Source organism: Bison bison, unplaced genomic scaffold (genome assembly GCF_000754665.1).
Source record: "Bison bison bison isolate TAMUID 2011002044 unplaced genomic scaffold, Bison_UMD1.0 scf7180017864383, whole genome shotgun sequence".
In the NCBI taxonomy this organism is placed as follows: Eukaryota; Metazoa; Chordata; class Mammalia; order Artiodactyla; family Bovidae; genus Bison; species Bison bison.
The window spans coordinates 189099-211592 of NW_011494955.1; the positions used below are offsets into that span (position 1 = coordinate 189099).

The following is a 22494-nucleotide window of genomic DNA, read 5'->3' on the forward strand; positions in this document are numbered from 1 at the left end:
AAGTGAAATAAGCAGGGTGACAATGTACAGCCTTGACGTACTCCTCTTCCTATTTGGAAGCAGTCTGTTGTTCCATGTCCAGTTCTAACTGTTGCTTCCTGACCTGCATACAGATTTCTCAAGAGGCAGGTCAGGTGGTCTGGTATTCCCATCTCTTTCAGAAGTTTCCACAGTTTATTGTGATCCACACAGTCAATGGCTTTGGCATAGTCAATAAAGCAGAAATAGATGTTTTTCTGGAACTCTCTTGCTTTTTCCATGATCCAGCGGATGTTGGCAATTTGATCTCTGGTTCCTCTGCCTTTTCTAAAACCAGCTTGAACATCAGGAAGTTCACGGTTCACATATTGCTGAAGCCTGGCTTGGAGAATTTTGAGCATTATTTTACTAGCATGTGAGACGAGTGCAATTGTGCGGTAGTTTGAGCATTCTTTGGCATTGCCTTTCTTTTATTATTATTATTTGCTTATTATTAGAGAAATTCAAATGAAAACTATTACGAGGTGTCACCTCACACCAGTCAGAATAGCCATCATTAAAAAGTCTACAGATAACAAATGGTAGAGAGCATGTGGAAAAAGGAACCCTCCTACACTATTGATGGGAATGTAAATTGGTGCAGCCACTATGGAAAACAGTATGGAGTTTCCTGAAAAAATGAAAACTAGAGTTCCCATACGATCCAGCAATCTCACTCCTGGGCATATATCTGGAGAAAAAACAGCAATTCGAAAGGATAAATTTACTCCAATGTTCATTGTAGCACTATTTACAATATCCAGGACATGGAAGCAACATAAATTCTATCGACAGATGAATGGAAAAGAAGATGTGGTGTATGTATACAATGGAACGCTACTCAGCCATAAAAAAGAAATAATGCCACTTGATGTAACGCGGGTGAACCTAGAGACTATCATACTAAGTGATGTAAGTCATAAGGAGAAAAGACAAGTACCATGTGATATCTCTTATATATGGAATCTAAAATACAACACAAATGAACATATCTGTAAAGCAGAAAAAGTTTCACAGATGTAGAGAACAGACTTGTGGTTGCCAATGGTGGGGGTTGGGAGAGGGATGGATTGGAATTAGGAAGTACAACGTATTATATATAGAATGGATAAACATTAGGTCCTACTGTATAGCACAGGGAACTATAATAGGAAAGAATATGAAAAAGAACATATGTATAACTGAGGCAGTTTGCTTTATTTTTTTTATTTTTTTTTAATTAAGGATAATAAACAAATGGACTTCCCTGATGGCTCAGATGGTAAAGAGTCTGCCTACAATGCGGGAGACCCGGGTTCATTCCCTGGGTCGGGAAGATCTCCTGGAGAAGGAAATGGCACCCCACTCCAGTATTCTTGCCTGGAAAATCCCACGGATGGAGGAGCCTGGTAGGCTACAGTCCATGGGGTCACAAAGAGTCGGACACAACTGAGCGACTTCACTTTCACCTTTTCAATAAACTAATATCACCACACTCTAATTCTAAGCATTTTCATCACCTAAAGAGAGACTCTGCCCTTTAGCAGTCGCTCTTCAAATTCCCGCATCCTGTCCTGAGTCCTAGGCAACCACTAATCTACTTCCTGACTGTACAGATTTGCTTGTTCTATTAATAGGTATTTTATACAAATGGAATTATACCATATGTGTTTTCCGTGACTGGCTTTTACTTGGCATAATGTTATTGAGGTTCATCCATGTTATAGAACATATCAATAATACTTCTTTCATTTTTATGGCTGAATAATATTCCAGCATATAGATATACCAGTTTTTTTTATCTGTTCATCAGCTGATGGACATTTGGCTTTTTTCCACTTTTTGACTGTTACAAACATTATGGCTGTTCCAGATGTTCATGTACAAGTTTTGTGTAGATATATGTCATTTCTCTTCTGTAAATACATAGCAGCGAAATTCCCAAACTGTCCCAATTGGCAGCACCGTTTTACATTCCCACTGCAGTTTATGAGTGTTTCAGTTTCTCTACTTCCTCATCAAAAACTTGTTACTATCTTTTTTTCTTCAAGCTATCCTGGTGAGTTTAAAGTGGTATCTCATTGTGGTTTGAGCTTGCATTTCTGTAAAGACTAACGGGCTTGCCCGGTGGTGCAGTGATAAAGAACCTGCCTGCCAGTGCAGGAGATGGAAGAGATGTGGGTTCGATCCCTGAGTCAGGAAGATCCCCTGGAGTAGGAAATGCCAACCTGCTCCAGTATTTTTGCCTGGAAAATTCCATGGGCAGAGGAGCCTGACAGGCTATAGTGCATGGGGTCACAGAGAGTTGGACATGACTGAGCGCACACTGTGCACATGATGACTAATGATGTTGAGCTTCTTTCCATTTACTTTTTGTCCATTTGTGTATGTATATCTTTTTTTGAAAAATGTCTTTTCAGGCCCTTTACCTCTGAGTTCTTGCCTCTGGTGAGGGCCCTATCCCGCCAGTGAGCCTTGCACTCTAACTCTGCCCCACCTGGCCTATCGGCAAATCCTTGGCCCATTCCTGTATGTGTCAGTGACACATTTCTAAGGAAGTCACCCTTTTCACTAAGTGGAACGCTCACGTTAACCAGAAATTTCTCGGCTTTCAGGCTGTTGGCCTGTGGTGGAAGATGAGGAGGTGCCTTCTGAGAAGAATGCTTCTGGAGAAGTGGTGTCACAGGTCAAAACTCCCAGTGTACCTCCTTCCATGCAGAAGGCTGACAGCTGTGACACGTGTGAGCCACTCTTGAAAGACACTTTGCAGCTGGATGACCATCAGAGACATACTGGGGAGACTTCCTGCACATGTTTAGCATATGGAAGAGGGTTTTGGTTTGGTGTAAATCTTCACCAGCATCCAGAGTACAATGGAGAAAAGCCCTTCCAATGGAACAGAGACAGGGACTTGTTTGTAAAAAGCTCAACAGGCTCTTTGTCAGAGAAACCCATTACATGTGGGTTAGGTGGCCAGGATGTCTCAGACGGCCATGACCTCCTCCAGCCCCCAAGCATGGACGGCAGTGGGGAGCCACATAGCAGCACAAAGGGCAGGGAGGCCTCACTGCACCTTTTCAGTTCTGGGCAGCTCGAAGAGGTCCAGTCCTCACAGAAGCCCTTCAACTGCAGTGACAGTGGGAAAGCTTTCCAGAAGACTTCTGTCCTCCTCAGCCACCGGAGCACTCGCTCTGAAGAGACACCATTTAGATGCACAAGAGCTGAAAATTCCTTAGAGGAGAAATCAGCCCTTATTAGTGACCAATGGTTTCACACTGGAGAAACATCTCATGTATGTAAAGAGTGTGGCAAGGCTTTCAGTCACCCATATCAACTGAGGAAGCATCAGAAATTCCACGCGGGAGTAAAAGATTATGCATGCAGCGACTGTGGGAAAACTTTCAGCCACAAACTCACCCTTATTCATCACCAGAGAATCCACACAGGAGAAAGGCCTTATGAATGCAGTGAATGTGGGAAAGCCTTCAATAACAGGTCACACCTCGCTCGGCATGAGAAAGTCCACACAGGAGAAAGGCCTTTCAAGTGCAGCAAATGTGGAAGAGCCTTCAGCCAAAGCTCCAATTTCCTTCGGCACCAGAAAGTCCACACCCACATAAAACCTTATGAGTGCAGTCAGTGTGGTAAAGCCTTCAGTCGCAGCTCTGCGCTCATGCAGCACTGGAGAGTTCATACTGGAGAACGGCCATTTGAGTGCGGTGAGTGTGGGAGAGCTTTTAACAACAACTCCAACCTTGCTCAGCACCAGAAGGTTCACACCGGAGAACGGCCTTTCGGATGCAGTGAATGTGGGAGAGACTTTAGCCAAAGCTCTCACCTCCTTCGCCATCAGAAAGTCCACACTGGAGAACGGCCTTTCGCATGTGGTGAATGTGGGAAAACCTTCAGCAATAGCTCCACCCTCATTCAACACCAGAAAGTACATACTGGACAAAGGCCTTACAGGTGCAGTGAGTGCAGAAAAGCCTTCAGTCGCAACTCCAGCCTGGTTCAGCACTGGAGAACTCACACTGGGGAAAAGCCTTACGAGTGCAGTGAATGTGGGAAGGCCTTTGCTCACAGTTCCAGTCTCATTGAGCACTGGAGAGTTCACACCAGAGAAAGGCCTTATGAGTGTAACGAATGTGGGAAGTTCTTTAGCCAAAAGTCCATTCTTACGAAGCATCAGAAAGTTCACACTGGGGAAAGGCCTTATGAGTGCACTAAATGTGGCAAGTTCTTTAGCCGTAAGTCCAGCCTCATCTATCACTGGAGAGTTCACACTGGGGAAAGGCCTTACGAGTGCAGTGCATGCGGGAGAGCCTTCAGCAGTAACTCTCACCTCATTCGTCACCAGAGAGTGCACACCCAGGAAAGGCCCTATGAATGCAGCCAGTGTGGGAAAGCCTTTAGTGAAAGATCCACACTTGTTCGACACCAGATAGTTCACACCAGAGAAAGGACTTATGAGTGTGGCCACTGTGGGAAGATCTTCAGTCGCCTCTGCAACCTTGCACAGCACAGAAGGATCCACAGCTGAACGGAGCCTTATGGAGATGGTCTTTGGGAGGTCTTCAGCCACATCAAACTTCAGGCAGCAGACTACAAAGAAATTCCCTAATGTGTCGCTGATGTGGAAATGCCTTCAGAAGCTACCCTGCCCTTTCTGAGTGGCCTAGGAACCTACACAGCACTGTCTCCCCTCTGGAGCGTAAAGCTCTTTCTAGCTGCCTGTGGCCTCTGAGAGGGTCAGGGAATGAACTGACCCCGTGTTGGTTGAAAGATTCATTAATAAAGACACGTGACAGTCCTGCACGTTATGTACCTAACAGTGCTTCAGGGTACATGAAGCAAAAACTGATAGAACTGCAAGGAGCGATAGACAAATCACAATTACACTTTGGGAAGTTCACACCCTCCCAGATAATCAGTAAAGGCGTGGAAGACAACACTTTGAACCAGCTTGACCTAATCAATATTTATAGAACTTCCTGTCCAAGAGGACAGAACAGACATTTTTTTCACATGCTTATAGAACATTTACCAATATGGAGCATATTCTGGGCCATAAAAGAAGGCCTGATAAAGGGAAAAGAAATAATACACGGTGTGGACCTTGACAATAACAGAATTCTAATAAGAAATAAAGAACAGAATGATGTGTGGAAAACCCTCATTCAGAAACTGAATATCACACTTATAAATAATCCATGGTCAAAGATGAAATCAAAAGAAAAATTTGAAAGTACTTGGAGTGAAAATGAGAACAGCATATCAAAATATGTGGGATTACCTAAAACTGTACCAAGGGAGACATATGTGTATGTGTATATATCTGTGTGTGTGTGTGTGTGTGTCCATGTATACTGGTGAAATATTAATAAGCCTTATGGATTGTAGAAGAATCATTAAATGCCAGGTTTTTTACAGTTCCAACAAAAGAAGCAGACATGACTCCAGGCCATGAAGTTTCTCTTCACTGAAAGGTAAAAGCCAACTGCAGGGTCATGCGAGCCCCCAGAAGACAGACATAAGGACAGACTCGGGGGGTCCTGAGATGAGGTGCACCAGGAGGGGCCTCACTGACACACTGAAGGGCCCTTCGCAGCCCTGCTCACAGCTGCCAGTGTGTGCTTTCTTGAGGGATGTCTGTCTCCCATGTCTTAGTCCATTCCAACTGATGTAACAAATACCATGAACTGGGAGGCTTAAAAATAACAAATTTCTCACAGTCCTGGAGACTAGAAAATCCAAAATCTAGTGCCAGGATATTTGGTGACAGGTGAGGATCCTGGTTGACAGCCATCCTCTGTGTCCTCACAGTGAAGGAGAAGGGGTCCTTGGGGGCCTCTTATGAGACCACTAATCCCAGTCACAAGGGTTCCTCTCTCATGACCTCATCAACCTCCCAAATGCCCCACCTCCAAATACAGAACACTGAGTGGGTTAGGGTTTAACCTAGGTATTGGGGGGGACACAGCGTTCGGTATACACCACCCTACTACAATGTCAGTTTCACGCATGAGGGGCCTGTGGATTTCGTCCTGCCAGGGGAGTGAAGTCTCTAGGGCTCAGCAGCCGCTTACAGCCTGGGACAGGTGTGCCTGCACTCATGTGAGTGCAGGACGGGATAAGCACCACTCTTTCCCTGAGGTCTCCTACCTTCTCGCTCCCCAGGGTTAGCTCCGAGAGGGCTGTGATCTGGGCCAAGTACCGTCCCTCAGGGCCACCAGAGGTCCCCTGGGGTCCTACTGGGTGCCAGGCTTTTGCCTGAGCTCCGTGGTAGATGCATTTCATCTCCATCTGATGTGCGATACAGAGATTTAACATGCAAAGGGACTAAAGAACAGGGTCACTGCGGAGCAACCGCAGCTCTAAGAGCAATGAAGCACAGGTGAGTGACAGTGATGGCTGCTACTGCTCGCTTTTAGGTGGGCAGGAAAATATCTGAGGCGGGGACTCCAGGAACCTTTTCAGCCAGAAGGAGCAGCAGTGCAGAGGCACCTGGCAGAGATGACCCATGGAGGGACCACAGGGAAGAAGCAGGCCGAGAGGTCAGGAGACGGGTCATGCCGCCCTGTCAGTGGGGTGAGGAGTCTGGTCAGTCTGCCCTAACTCCCACCTGCCTGTACATCTGGGCCCTATTTGGCTCTGCCAGACTCTGACTCTGCTCCATACAGACCTCCATGCTGAAGGTGAAAGGTTGTTGCTGAATCACGTGACGACCCCGGGATCCTTCGCCTCTGAAAGAGAAGAATTCAATCCGGGGCCAGAGACGAGGCCTGATCGCTCAGAGCTTTTGTGTAGTAAAGTTTTATTAAAGTATAAAGGAGATAAGAGAAAGCTTCTGACATAGACATCAGAAAGGGGTAGAAAGAATACCCCTTTGCTAGTGTTAGCAATGGAGTTATATACTCTCCAATGAATCCAAAGAATGTCTGGAGGTTGTAAAGATCTCACCAGACTTACTCCCATAATTTACATTTTAGGATAACATGATCAACCAGGTTTAATCCAGAGACTGTCCTCAGGCAGGATACATAATCCTAAGGAATGTAGAGGAAAAAAGAAAGTTTGTCCTTTCTTCCTCGTCGAGAATTGCAGACCCCTCTCTCCTTGGGGACCCCTAGCCTTCTTATCAACCTGCCTAGGAAATGACTGTCTCATTGTGGGCAAGGTCTGTGTTTCACTGGTATGATTCTTTGGCTGCAGTGTTTGTTCCCTCTTTGGGAACTACAGATACCATGCTACGAGTAGATGCTTTGACTAATTTTACTCAACAGGCACTGCAAGATTCTCAAAAAGCTATTTCAGCTCTTAATGCTGAACAACCACAAATTAGGTGGTTTTACAAAACAGATTGGCTTTAAATATTTTGACAGCCGCCCAAGGAGAAACGTGTGCCATTATTCATACCCAATGTTGTACATATATACCTGATATGAGCACTAATGTTACTTATTTTTCTAAACACATGAACAAGATGACTGGAGCTATGAATACTCCTGAAGCCTCAGTTGCCTCACTTTGGGAGATGTTAACTAGTTCCCTATGATGGAAAACTATCTTAATTACAATAATTCTGATTGTTTTATTTTTGCTGTTTGCTCCCTACATCTGTAACTGTGTAATTGGATTTGTTTCTAATTGCATGAAGGTTTTTAAGTTACAAATGGTTGTCCAAGCTCCTATGAGTGCCACAGCCTCCTCCATCTATTACTTGGGGCCCCTGGATAAGAGACCCTCAATATGAGGGTTATGAGACTATGTTGCCTCAACAATTTAGGGATTACACCCCTAAACAGCAGGAAGTAGTTATGGAATGAAAATGACATCCCTTTCCCTTGGCAACATAATTCTCCTAAAAGAAAAGGGGGGAATGAGCGAGTCATTTCCTAGGCAGGTTGATAAAAAGTCTAGGGGTCCCCAAGGAGAGAGGGGTCTGCAATTCTCAAGGAGGAAGAAACTTGGATTGGTAGTCAGGAAGCTCCTAGCCTCGCTAGGAATAGAAAGTTCGGAAGCTAGATGGCGCTACAGCTACAAGATCACCTCTGAGGTTAAAGGTTACTTGGAACTGCAATGGGGTTCTTTCCTTTGGTAGCGCTGGCTCTTAGTGGACCAGAGTAGACTCATACTGATGTGGTGACGCTTGGAAGAAACATCTCAGTTTTATGTTCGTATCGGTCTTATTGTGGTCAGGAATATACTCACGGTCATGCACAGGCACCCAGGTGATGAATGTTTCCCCCCAGCGGTTTAGCCTGGGAGGCATTCCGGAAGGTTACTCTGATTGCACCCCGGGTGGCATCAGAGGTAATGCTGAAGAGCTGGACGTCAGTTAGAGATGCCATCAGGTCTACCCCTGGTACATCCCCACCCTGTCTCGGTGGTAGAACCGGGAAAGATGAGTATGTCACCTGTGTCGGTAAGGGACAGACTAAGTCCGACCAGGGAAGGAAAGCTTTGGTGTAAAGTCTGTCTACACCCCCATCTAGAGTAGGGAGGGACGCCTCCAGTAGAAAGATGGCACTGGTCGCTTTTTTTCTCTCTTACAGATGGGAGCTAACAACTCCAGACCCCTCTCTCCTTGGGGACCCCTAGACTTATTATCAACCTGCCTAGGAAATGACTCTCTCAAAGGTAGACAGTTATCACACACAGGGATTACACACACGCGCGTCCAAGCAGGCCTGGGGTGATGTGTGCCTTACGGTGCTGGAAACACCGAGCAGACTGGCTGAGAACTTCCTGCCCCTGTGGCTGCCACCCCTCCTGCCAGCAGGGTGTCTGAGAGGAACTGCTGAAGCTAAAGGCAGCAGCAGCCTTTATGTTCCAACCCCGACACATGGTCCTGGCTGAGCACCACTCAGCCCAAAGCCTCCAGTCTGGGGTTGGCTCTCCCCAAACACGCCTCCACTAATGTTTTCTTCTTGACGTGAAGCACTGTAGACCAGAGACACAGTGACAACCACATAACAAGTTTCACTGAACTGACATTTACCTTGTAAAAGAGTAGTTTCCAACATTTTATCAAAGGGCCCACAACCAGCAGGTCTGGATCTATATGTGGATCAACAACTTCCTTCCCTGGAGCCCTGTGACAGCAACAGCAAAAAGTCAAGGCTGCTGTCTGTAGACACACCAGGAATCCCAGCCAGGTCATGAAAGCTGAATCCCAGTATGACGGGATCTTCTCTCAGCCCCAGGGTGATGGCCAGGAGGTGAACATGCCCAGAAAGGCTCTGAGGATCCAAGGAACCTGTAGGCTATTTGTTGACAGTGACCTTGGACACTGGGAACAGGCTTGAAATTCCTGAGAAACTGCCCGCCTCCCCCCCAAAACCACGTTCCCGGAACATCCATGGATTCCTCTTCAGAACCAGCTCAAGCCTCAAATGTGCCAGGCCCCCTGCTCCACAGGACTCCTCTCCGTGCTCCTGTGCCCACTCATTCTGCCCAGCAGCCCCTGCAGAACATACGGCCACTCTCAAACTTACCTCCACGTTCTCAGTTTCAGAGAGCTCGGCTTCTGAGCTGGTTCTGGAAGCAGATTCTTCTGGCCAGCACTGGAGATTGCAGAACTTTCCCCAGAAACAAGGAGCCCAGCTGATACCTGTCCCCAGTCACACGGGGATCTTCTACCCACCACTCCATTCTTCAGGCAAGCTCTGGGCCCAGAGGTACACCTGACATCCAGGCCAGAGATCCACCCAGAGCCCTTCAGTCTTCCCCCCGACGTCTGAAGCTCTAGTGCAAACTCGGCCAACCTTGACTGGAGCTGGCTTTTGCCATCCTGCTGTCCCCGCTGAGGCAGACAACAGTCAGGGACCTCCAGAGAAACAGCGCCCTCTATTCATGAGCCCAGTTTGGTTCTCAGCCCTTCCACACACACAGATCAGAGCCCACAGATTAAGGGTGGTGTACACAAAAAGGTCTTTATTAGACATTCCAGAACCGCGTGAGACAGTCCCAGGGCTGGATAAATCCACGACAGAAACCAAACGTGGCGTCCACAGAGTCCATAAAGATGGCTAACCTTCCCTGGAAGCCCCTGCAGACACTGCCCGGCTACTCTCGGCCAGAGCTAGGTCATGTCCACACCTGAACCGGCTGTGGGGAGGGAATAAGACCCCATATGGAATCCAGCGCACATGACTCTCCCTTATGGAGGAGAGAACGGCTTCCCGGAGCACACAGATTGCACACCACGGGAGCTGTCGGCTCGGAGGGGTGGGACGGCTCCTGTCACAGGAACTGGCAATGGCCCAACACCGCCAAGAGCGGCCGGGCCGGAGCGCAGCGCGCCTGCCCCAGTCGGTGTGGGCGGCGGGTTCCGCTTGCAAACTGTCCCTCTCCCCAGCCTCCCTTCTGGACTGAGAACTTGAGCATGCGCCAGCCGCGGCTCAGGGCTGCCTGCCTGCCTGCCGGCCCCCTGTGGCCTTCCCGCGGCGTGGACCTTCCTGTGCTGGAGGAGGGTCGAGCCGTGTTTGAAGGAGCGACCGCACTCCGGGCACTCGTGGGCCCGCTCCTCGGTGTGGAAGCGCTGGTGGCGGTTGCGGTAGGACCTGGTAGTGAAGGTCTTCCCGCACAGGCCACACTCGTAGGGTCGCTCGCCGGTGTGGACCTTCCGGTGCTGGTACAGCCCCGAGCGGGTCACGTAGGCCTTCCGGCACTCGCCGCAGCCGTAAGGCCTCTCCCCCGTGTGCACCCTCCGGTGCAGGGCGAAGCTGTGGTTGTACTTGAAGAGCTTCCCGCACTGCCGGCACTCGTACGGCCTTTCTCCGATGTGCACCTTCCGGTGCCGAATGAGGGTGGACAGCACGCTAAAGGCCTTCCCGCACTCACCGCACTGGTAAGGCCGCTCTCCGGTGTGGATTCTCTGGTGCAGGACGAGCGCGTCCTTGCGGTTGAACGTCTTCCCGCACTCGGCACACTTGAAAGGCTTGATGCCAGTGTGAACCTTCTGATGCTTCCTCAGTTTAGAGGGGTAACTGAAGGCCCTGCCACACTCATTGCACACGTGGGGCGTCTCTCCAGGGTGAGCGTTCCAGTGAGGAACCAGGGTTGAGTTCTCCGTGGGGCTGCTTCCACCTGCTGGGCCCCTGATGGGCCTCTCTCTGGCGTGAGCAACGAGGTGGTCGAGGAGCATGAAGGCCTGGAGGAAGGCCTGCCCACAGTCACTGCACCGGAAGGGCGTCTGCGCCGCATGGCCGCCCTTCTGCCGCTGGCCAGCGGAGCCGGGTGGGCAGGCCTCGCTGCACTCGGGGCTCCCGCGGGGCGCTCCCTCTCTGCAGGCAGCCTGGGGCTGGAAGAAGCCTAAAGTGGCAGGGAAGACCTGTCCAGACGTCCCACACAGAGAGGGCTTCTCTGACAGGAGGACTCGGCAGCTCTCTCCAAGCTCGAGAAGGGCGTCCTCATCCTGCAGTCTACGCAGACAACCTGGGACGGAAGAGGCGGGCACTCAGAGTGGGCCTGCAAGGGAGGCGGCACCTTCAGCAGGTGCCTGTGGCACACACCCACGGAGGTGTCCACAGACTTGCAGGAGGCAGCAGGGAAAGGTTCGGATGAGGAGGGGCTGGCCCAGGGGAACAGGGCTCTGCCTGACCCCAGAACAGGGAAACTGCAACAGGGACGAGGAGACAGAGACAGGAGCACTGCAGGGAGGGGGTCACGGTCTTCAAGTCACGCTCTGCCGAGGGCTTCAGCTAGGCCAGCGATGCTGAAGACAGCAAGCTCTGTGGAGAGGATGGCTGCCCCAGTGTAAAGATGACTGACAGAGCAGCCAGTGTTCATGGACTACTGAAGGACGTGCATCTCAAGTCACACGCAGAGCAGGTCGCAGCGGACAGCTCTGCAGTGGCACAGAGAAGAGGGAACCACAGACAGAGGCCAGAGAGGTGAGTCATCCAGAGCCTCGGTAGAGACTGCAAGACCACACGGTGAGTCTAGAAGAGGGGCAAGGTGGGAGTAAGTTGTGGTCACTGCCCCAGCACCCAAATGCCAGTGCACACAGATACCCATCACTGAAACCAAGGCCTCCTCTAGCCCCAGTCACTGAGTCTGGAACCCTTCCTGGCCTCTGCTCTGCTGACCACACTGTCCACCATGTTGGGCACCCAGGCCTCTTCCTCACCCTCCATTTGGGCAACCTTGGAGGACCTCGAAGGTGCAAAGCCTAAGAGGGAGAAGAGTAATAACATGCCAGCCCAAATCAAGGCTGACCCACCCTACAAAAACAGGAAGCTCGTGTCACCATGGCAACCATGAAGGATATCAAGTATTAGAACATGGGACTCTACATTTTTTTTAAAAATTGTCGGAGGCAATTGAATGTTCATTATTTTTTATTTATTTTTTTAAGTTGAAATATAGTTGATTTACAGTACTGTATTAGTTTCTAGTGTACAGCAAAGTGATTCAGTTATATATGTGTGTATATATTTTTCAGATTACTTTCCATTATAGGTTATTAGAAGACACTGAACATAGTTCCCTATGCTGCACAGTAGCTCCTTGTTGGAACCTCTTCTGTACATTTAAAAATGTGTTAAGAAGGTAAATATCACGGTTTGTTTTACCACAATTTTCTAGAAAAGAACCCCCTGTGAGGCAAAACTGACAATAAATAAAGAAAGAATTAAAACAATAATATTTAGAGACTTCAATTTCTAACTTTCATAAATGGACAGGACCACTAGGCAGAAAATGAAGGATATAACACTTGAATGAGGCTAAAACTCAACTAGACCTCTAAGACTTCTATAGAACACGCTACTTAACAGAGGACATACTCTCTTCTATTCTGACGTGCACATGGAACAGTCTCCAAAAGAGACCATTTGCTAGGACATAAAATAGGCCTCAGGAGACTTCGGGCAGAAAGCAACAACAGGAAAAAACTGGGAAGTTCATAAATACTTTAGAATTCTTCCTCATCATGGTTTATTACAAGATATGAACATACTTCCCTATGCTATACAATCGGACTTGGTTGTTTATCCGTTCTATATATAATAACCTGCATCTGCTAGTCACAAACTCCAGTCCACCCCTCTCCTCCTCCTTGCCCCATCCCCTGGCAACCAAAACTCAGTTCTCCATGTCTGTGAATCTGGAAAACTCACAAATTTATGGAAATTAAAGTACTCCTAAATCACCACAAGGAAAATTATAAAACACTTTGAGATAAATGCAAGAGAACACAACATACCAAAAGTTATGGGGAAAAGTCTTGCTTAGAAGGAAACTTACAGCAACACCTCTGAGCTGCCTTATTCACAATACCTCTGACACCAAATCCATGGGGGTTTCATACCATTTCTCCAACTCCAACTGAGTGTTCAAGGATTCAATTCAATTCTGACACCAGACACGTGGGATTAGCACCAGATCCCACAGGTTACAGGCTTGGTCTCACAAGACTGCCCCTACCTCAGGCATCAGTTGAAGTCCCTTGCCTCCCATACTTCTGATAGCTGTAAATCTGGGATTCTCACAATTATTGATTCCTCTTTAGGTTCAATAAGTTGCTAGAACAGATCAGATAACTCAGGAAAAGAATTTACTTACTATTACCAATTTATTTTAAAGACTATAACTCAGGAACAGCCAGTGGAAGAAATGAAAAGGGCAGGGTATGCCAGGGGTGGAGACTGAGGATGCAGAGGGTAAGAAGGATCCATGCCCTTGGTGGCACCGTTCTCCTAGCATCTCAGATGTGTCCACTAACCCAGAAGCTCTCTGAACTGGTCATTTTGGAGTTTTTATGGATGTTTCCTCACATAGGCATGACTGATTGAATCACTGGCCATTGATGATTGGCCCAAACTCCAGCCCCTCCTCCAAAAGTCAGGGTAGGGAAGTGAGAGGAGGAGGCTGGGAGTAACTGAAAATCCAACCTTCCAATCATCCCCTGGTATTTCTGGTGACCAGCCCCTATTCTGAGACTATCCAGGGGTCCCCAGCAACTGTCAACGTTCATCAGCATACAGAAGCATCTCATCACTCCAGAGACTCCAAAAGTTTTAGGAGCTGCATGCCAAAGAATTGGGAACAAAGACAAAATACATATTTCTTATATTGTCACAACACGCATAGTAAAAAAGATCTCTATACGTATAACTGAATCACTCTGCTGTACCCCTGAAACACTGTAAATCAACTACATTTCAATTATAAAATGAATTTTTAAAAAAAGACCTTCAAAAAAAAAAAAAAAAAGACCTTCAACCAATATCCTAACTTTATACTTCAAAGAACAAAAAGAAGAAAAAAACCCAAAAGTAGAAGACAATTAAAAAAAAAAAAAAAAGAAACTGACTGAAGAAGAAATAGAATAGCTGAACAGACTTAAAAAAAAAAAAACTTCCCCACAGGAAAAACAAAAAAAGCTAGGCTGAGATGGTGTCACAGGTTAATATTAACACAGAAATAAGAATTAATGCCGATATTTCAGAAACTGTTCATAAAACAGAATTCATCCACTGAAGCCAAAATTATCCTCATACTCAATCCAAATAAAGATACAAGAAAAGAAAACTGTACCACTGATAACTCTTATGAATATAGAAAATCAATTACTGTAATACACCACATTAATAGAATAGAGGACAAAAATCACATGATCATTTCAATAGATATGGAAAAGCACTGCACAAAATCTAACAACGTTTCACTCAACAAGAGAACTTCCTCACCTGAATAGGGCACATGTAATAAACTTATAGCTAACATCATACTTATTAGTGAAAGACTGATGAGTGCTTTTCCTATAAGAACTGGAACAAAAAAAAGAACTGGAACAAGAAAAGACGTCTACTCTTACAATTTATATCCAATAGCCAAATTGGTTAGGCAAAGGAAAAAGTAAAAATATCTCTATTCACAGATGTCCTGACATTATATATATAGAAAATACCAAACAATCCACTGAAAGAACTATTAGAACTAATAAATGAGTTTAGCAAGGTTGCAGAGTACAAGATCTGTATAGGAAAGTCAATTACATTTCTATACACTAGCAATGTATAATCTAAAATGAAATTAAGAAAAAATTCCATTTAAAAGAGCATAAAGAAAAAGATAAAAAAGAGGGGGAAAGAGCATCAAAATGAATAAAATACTTAGAAATAAATTTAGCCTTGTATATTAAAAACACTGTTTAAAAAATTAGAGCTAGTGGGTTTCCATGGTGGCTCAGTGGTAAAGAATCCATCTGCCAATGCAGGAGACACAGGTTCAATCTCTGGTCCGGGAAGATCCCACATACTGTGGGGCAACTAAGCTCCTGAGCCACAACTACTGAGCCTGTGCTCTAGAGCCTGGGAGCTGAAATTCTGAGCTTACTTGCTGCAACTACTGAAGCCCATGTGCCCTACAGCCCACGCTCTGCGACAAAAGAAGCCACCTCAATGCGAAGCCTGCATATGACAAGGAAGAGTAGCCCAACTGCTGCGACTAAAGAAAGCCCACCCGCAGCAACCAAGACCCAGCACAGTCCAAGATAAATACATAAAATTATTTTTAAAAAATATATGGAGCTAAAAAAAAAATATGGAGCTAAACAAACAGAAATACATTCATGTTTATGGGTTGAAAGATATTAAAGACGGCAGTCCTGGAATTTTCTGGAGGTCCAGTGGTTAAGACTCCACGCTTTCCCTGCCAAGGGCGCGGCTTCAATCCCTGATGGGTAACTAAAAGCCCACACACCACTCAAAGCAGCAAAAAAAAAAGGTGGCTATCCTGCCCAAACTGATCTACTGATTTCAATTCATGGTTGACATCTGGCCCAGGGAGGGCCCTATAAAATTTCTTTTGGAGGAGGAAGACAAAACTCAGCACAGAGGGGCCAAAGCTTCAGCAAAGTCACACAGTCAGAAAGAGGCAGAGCTGGGATTTGTTGGGCAAACTATAAACATCTGAACCCCAAGCCCTACTCCAGGAGCCTGTGGGGCAACAGGTGTCAAAGCTGCCAACAGCTGCTCAGAGAGAGACGAGGAAGGGCACACAGACTCTGTGGGCTTTAGGATAAACAGAACTTCCCATGGAGAAAAGGCAGAGGTGGTCAGTCTGTTAGGGAAAAGTGTGACTTACCCAGTGAGCCAATGAGTCCAAAGTTCTCCAGCATAACATCACGGTACAGGCTCTTCTGGGTCAAATTAAGGAGACCCCACTCCTCCAGGGAGAAATACACAGCCACATCCTCAAAAGTCACTGGGCCCTGTAATGATGCATTCCACTGAGTCTTAGGGTCAATAATGGGCAGAAAGCCAACCAAAATATGGACAGAGAAACACACCCACGCCCTTGACCCATGCCTCAGGTCCCGCGACATCCCTCACTGCCGTCATGGTTCCCTGTGAGCCCCCATCACTCACAAGCCCTCATACCTCTCTCCTCCTAAGACCCCTAGCTCAGAGGATTCCCAGGGCCACAAATACCATTGGTGCCTCTCTCATCTTGTTGCTATTAAACTCTGCATCCAGCCCACAACAGGCTGCCATCGATGGACGCCCTGAAGCACACAGGTCTATCCTATTTCCTGCCAGTCAATTCCCTGTCTCCCAGGGATCACCATTCGGAAGTAACAAAACCCACGGTACCGTCTCTCTCTCAGGCCTGAGTACCATACTCCAAAGGCCCTCCACTTTGCCCTCCTGCACGCCAGGCACATAACTCTGTACGGCAGCACGGTACAAGTCCACACCCTCAGCACAACCTCACCAGTCCACCCCACTGACAACTCTCGCATGCCACTGTGCACTCTGTGTCTCCAGGGTGCTACCACGGGGAGCAACTTCAAGTCCATCCTGCCTCGCCCCCCGCCCCGCCACACCTCCAACGGCCCACGGCCAAGGGTACCCCCCGGCTCTGCACAGAGGACCTCCTCACCCTGCAACCCTCTGTCGCCGGGAACCACACCACACACGTAGCTCCCAGATCCCCGTCCCTCCTCCGTCTCTGTCTCTGTACAGACTGTCCCTTCACCTGTCACAGCCTTCCTTACCTCTCACAGGCCATTCAGAGTCCAGACCTGCTGGGTGGGGATTCGGGTGCTGAGAACCTGGGGCGCACCTCCCACTCACCTGCGCCTCCTTTGCCATCGGAACCGAATGGCGGAAAGTTTCAGCGGGCTCAGCTGAGATCCGTACCCGCCAGCCCGCCCGAGCCCCCGGCCGACTGAAGACCAGGAGCCGCTTCGGGAGGTTCTCGGGGGACAACAGCAAGTCTCAGCAAAAGGGACTCATGGCCGAGGTCACGGTGCGAGCAAAGGCGCGGTGACGGTCTCTGCGGTGGGAGCGCTGCCCTCACAGTGCCTCACAGCGCGGGTCAACGCCGGAAGCCCAGCCCCATTGCCCTCCCCGTGACGCAGGGACCGCCAGCGGAGGCAAAACCGACACCCGACAGCAACGTCGGAAGCCCCGGCCGGCCAGGGCCGCCAGGTGGCACCTCTGTCCGTGTGCCTCCGTTAACTCGACTCCCGGGTCACCCGTGACCCGGTTTGGGGCGCGCGCGAACTACCTGTCGCGTAACTGACGTCACAGACCGCGTCTGTACAGATGCAGCCGATGACAGCCAGGAGAGGGGCGTTTCCGGGAGAGCGCCGAGGGCGGCCCGGGACTTTCGGTTGGACGTTTGGACCTGGTCGCGGGCGGAGGACAGCTTTGTCCCACCCACCTGCCTTTCCCTTGTTGGCAAATTTATTTGTTTGTTACAGACCAAAGAGTATAATTATACTGGTTTTGTTGCTTTTTAAAGTAAGAAATAAGAATTTACCCTTTTTTATACACGTCAGTCATTACAGTATACTACAGGATAGTTTTGCTCCATGAAAAATCTCCTCGGTTCCATCTATTCACCCCTCCCTCCCTTCCCCTGAGACCACGGCAACCACTATTTCACTCTCTCTAGTTTTACCTTTCCCAAAATGTCATAAAGTTGGAATCATACAGTATGTACCTTTTTCAGCTGACTTTTTCACTTAGGAATACACATTTAAGATTCCTCCATGCCTTTTTGTGGCTCCAGAGCGCAGTTCTTTTTATTACTAAATAATATTCCATTGTATGAATGCACCAATTTCCTTATTCATTTACGCATGGAAAAGCATCTCAGTTTGACTCCAGTTCTAAGCAATTACGGATAAATTTGCTATAAACATTCCTGTTCCACTGTCTGTGTGGACATATTTTCAATACATTTGTGTAAATACCTAGGCGTGTGGTAGATGGATCACATAATAGGAGTGTATTTAAGTTTATAAGAAACTACCAATTGTCTTCCTAGTTCAGTTCAGTTCAGTTCAGTCGCTCAGTCGTGTCCGACTCTTTGCGACCCCATGAATCACAGCACGCCAGGCCTCCCTGTCCATCACCAACTCCCAGAGTTCACTCAAACTCACGTCCATCGAGTCAGTGATGCCATCCAGCCATCTCATCCTCTGTCGTCCCCTTCTCCTCCTGCCCCCAATCCCTCCCAGCATCAGAGTCTTTTCCAATGAGTCAGCTCTTCGCATGAGGTGGCCAAAGTACTGGAGTTTCAGCTTCAGCATCATTCCTTCCAAAGAAATCCCAGGGCTGATCTCCTTCAGAATGGATGGTTGGATCTCCTTGCAGTCCAAGGGACTCTCAAGAGTCTTCTCCAACACCACAGTTCAAAAGCATCAATTCTTCGGGGCTCAGCGTTCTTCACAGTCCAACTCTCACATCCATACATGACCACTGGAAAAACCATAGCCTTGACTAGATGGACCTTTGTTGGCAAAGTAATGTCTCTGCTTTTCAATATGCTATCTAGGTTGGTCATAACTTTCTTTCCAAGGGCTATATAATTTTGCATTCTAGACAGCAGTAGAGTTCTGGTACCGCTTGTCAGTATTTTGGATTTTAGCCACTCTAATAGATATGTAGTGACATTGTTTAAATTTGAAATTCCATAACGGCATATGATGTTCAGAATATTTTCATCTGCTTCTCTCTGCCATCTGTGTATCTTCTTTGGTGTGATATCCAAATCTCTTCTTTTTCCTTTTTTTGGCTGCACCACATGGCATGCGGGAATCTCAGTTCCCAGACCAGGAATCAAACCAATACCCTCTGCAGTGGAAGCACCCAGTCTTAACCACTGGACCTCCAGGGAAGTCCCCATCGCCCTTTGAAAATTGACATCAGGGCTTCCCTGGGGGTCTGTGCATGCGTGCTAAGTTGGTTCAGTTGCGTCCAACTCTGTGCAGCTGTATGGATTGTAGCCTGCCAGGCTCCTCTGTCTATGGGATTCCCCAGGCAAGAATATAGGGTGGGTTGCCATGTCCTCTTCCAGGGGATCTTCCCAACCCAGGGATTGAACCCATCTCTCTTATGGGTAAGTGTGGTGTCATCTGCATATCTGAGGTTATTGATATTTCTCCTGGCAATCTTAATTCCAGCTTGTGCTTCATCCAGCCCGGCATTTCGCATGATGTACTCTGTGTATAAGTTAAACAAGCAGGGTGACAGTATATTGCCTTGATGTACTCCTTTCCCTATTTGGAACCAGTCTGTTGTCCTTTGTCCAGTTCTAACTGTTGCTTCTTGACCTGCATACAGATTTCTCAGGAGGCAGGTCAGGTGGTCTGGTATTCCCATCTCTTTCAGAATTTTCCACAGTTTATTGTGATCCACACAGTCAAAGGCTTTGGCATAGTCAATAAAGCAAAAGTAGATGTTTTTCTGGAACTCTCTTGCTTTCTTGATGATCCAACAGGTGTTGGCAATTTGATCTGAGGTTCCTCTGCCTCTTCTAAATCCAGCTTGAACGTTTCATGTACTGTTCATGTACTCAGTTCACGTGCTGTTGAAGCCTGGCTTGGAGAATTTTCAGCACTACTTTGCTAGCATGTGAGATGAGTGTGATCATGTGGTAGTTTGATCATTCTTTGGCATTGCCTTTCTTTGAGATTGGAATGAAAACTGACCTTTTCCAGTCCTGTGGCCACTGCTGAGTTTTCCATATTTGCTGGCATATGAGTGTAGCACTTCCACATCATCATCTTTTAGGATTTGAAATACCTCAACTGGAATTCCATAACCTCCACTAGCTTTCTTCATAGTGATGCTTCCTAAGGCCCACTTGACTTCCAATTCCAGGATGTCTGGCTCTAGGTGAATGACCACACCACTGGGGTTACATGGGTCATGAAGATCTTTTTTGCACAGTTCTGTGTATTCTTGCCACCTCTTTTTAATATCTTCTGCTTCTGTTGGTCCATACCATTTCTGTCCCTAATTGTGCCCATCTTTGCATGAAATGTTCCTTTGGTAGCTCTAATTTTCTTGAAGAGATCTCTAGTCTTTCCCATTCTTCTGTTTTCCTCCATTTTTGCATTGATCACTGAGGAAGGCGTTCTTCCTTCCTTTCTTTCTTCCTCTCTTTCTTCCTTCCAGCACATGCTGTAGTCAAGATTGCTGGGAGAAATATCAATAACCTCAGATATGCAGATGACACCACCATTATGGAAGAAAGTGAAGAAAAACTAAAGAGCCTCTTGATGAAAGTGAAAGAGGAGAGTGAAAAAGTTGGCTTAAACCTCAACATTCAGAAAACTAAGATCGTGGTATCTGGTCCCATCACTTTATGGCAAATAGATGGAGAAACAATGGAAACAGTGAGAGACTTTACTTTTGGGGGCTCCAAAATCACTGCAGATGGTGACTGCAGCCATGAAATTAAAAGACACTTGCTCCTTGGAGGAAAAGCTATGACCAAGCTAGATAGCATACTAAAAAAGCAGAGACATTACTTTGCCAACAAAGGTCCATCTAGTCAAAACTATGGTTTTTCCAGTAGTCATGTATGGATGTGAGAGTTGGACTATAAAGAAAGCTGAACGCCGAAGAATTGATGCTTTTGAACTGTGGTGTTGGAGAAGACTCTTGAGAGTCCCTTGGTCTGCAAGGAGATTCAACCAGTCCATCCTAAAGGAAATCAGTCCTGAATATTCATTGGAAGTACTGATGCTGAAACTGAAGTTCCAATACTTTGGCCACCTGATGCGAAGAAAGGACTCATTGGAAGAGACCCTGGTGCTGGGAAAGATTGAAGGCAGGAGGAGAAGGGGACGAGAGAGGATGAGATGGTTGGATGGCATCACCGATTCGATGGACATGAGTTTGAGCAAGCTCCTGGAGTTGGTGACGGACAGGGAAGCCTGGCATGATGCAGTCCTTGGGGTAGCAAAGAGTCCAACACAACTGAGCTACTGAACTGACTGACTGACTGACTCGTGGGTCCTGCATTGGCAGGCATGTTCTTTGCCACTAGTGCCACCTGGGAAGCAACGGTTTAGAATCCACCTTGCAATGCAAGGAACACTGGTTTCATCCCCGGTCCAGGAAGATCCCATGTGCCTCAGAGCAGCTAAGCTCAAGTGCACGGCAATTACTGAGCCCAGGCACCTACAGCCTTGCTCTGCATCAAGAAGCCACCGCAATGAGAAGCCCACACACAACAAAGTGTAGCCCCCGCTTACCACAACTAGAGAAAGCCCATGTGCAGCAATGAAGAACCAACACAGCCGAAAAATAAAATAATCTTTTTTTTTTTTAATCCAGCAGAGGCCCACAGTCCTCTCACAGCCCACGAGTACCTGAGAGCAGGGAGCACAGCCTGTGTGAAGCCAGGCACACCCAAGGCCAAGTGTACCCCACCCCCACCATTCCCCAAGTGAAGAGTGAGTTTCAGAAGGGCAGAGAACAAGGCTACAATGGAAGTAGGATTCACACCCTCATCTCTTTGGCTCCAGAGTTCACATGCATGGCTGAGTTGGCTCCACTGGCTGGGAAGAACAATCCACAGGCTGCTGTTCTAAAGGGTGGATCTCTGCATATGTATGATTTTATTGGTATGAAATGCCCACAATAGTGAATCCACAGAGACAAACAGTAGACATGGTTGCCAGGGATTAAGGGGAAGGAGAAATGGGACATGACTTGGATCAGGATGGGGCTTCTTGAAAATGTTCTGGAATTAGTGGTGATGGTTGCATAACTATATGATCATATTAACAACAAAATGAATTGTAGACTCTGGGCAAATTGTATGAATGTGTTTAGATTACATTTCAAGAAACCTATTGTGTTTAGATTACATTTCAAGAAACCTATTATTAAAAATAAAAACGAGAAAATTTTCTGGAAGATTCCTTGGAAAAGTCCCATATCCAATGTGGAGTTTTTCATGGCCACTAGAGTGGAAATATCCATGCCAAGTGAGCGGCATGCAGCTCTCAGGTCCCTCCTGGCTCGTCTGCCCCAGCTTCTGCAGAGACTGAGAGGGCAGAGAAAGCCACAGCTTAGGAGGACATGCCCAGCTGCCCTACCAAGGCGTGCCCCTAAGGGAGACGCTCCCCATCCGAGCCTGCTTTCCCCTTGAGACGGAGGGTTCCAGCACTTTCCAGGTCGGCCAGGGGGTGGGGTTAGGGTTAGGGAGAGCACATCTGAGTCACGCTCTTCCTTTGTA

The 22494-nt window shown here is 47.4% G+C and overlaps 2 protein-coding genes across 3 annotated transcripts in view; one reads left to right on the plus strand and one right to left on the minus strand.

Annotated features, from left to right (window-relative positions):
- The window catches only part of ZNF132 (zinc finger protein 132), a 10569-nt gene extending 5131 nt beyond the window's left edge, over positions 1-5438 (plus strand). For both annotated transcript variants that reach the window (XM_010857630.1, XM_010857631.1), the window contains one exon: positions 2613-5438. In XM_010857630.1, the coding sequence (XP_010855932.1) occupies positions 2613-4537 (1925 nt within the window). In that variant the 3' untranslated portion in view covers positions 4538-5438. The remainder of the gene's footprint in view (positions 1-2612) is intronic.
- A 3152-nt stretch (positions 5439-8590) lies between these two features.
- ZNF584 (zinc finger protein 584) lies at positions 8591-17528 on the minus strand. Its single transcript, XM_010857635.1, has 3 exons — positions 17085-17528; positions 16093-16219; positions 8591-11436 (listed from the first exon to the last, which is right to left on the minus strand). The coding sequence occupies exons 1-3, from the start codon at positions 17100-17102 to the stop codon at positions 10160-10162; spliced, it is 1422 nt and encodes a 473-aa protein (XP_010855937.1). The 5' UTR covers positions 17103-17528; the 3' UTR covers positions 8591-10159.
- Between the last annotated feature and the right edge of the window lie 4966 nt (positions 17529-22494).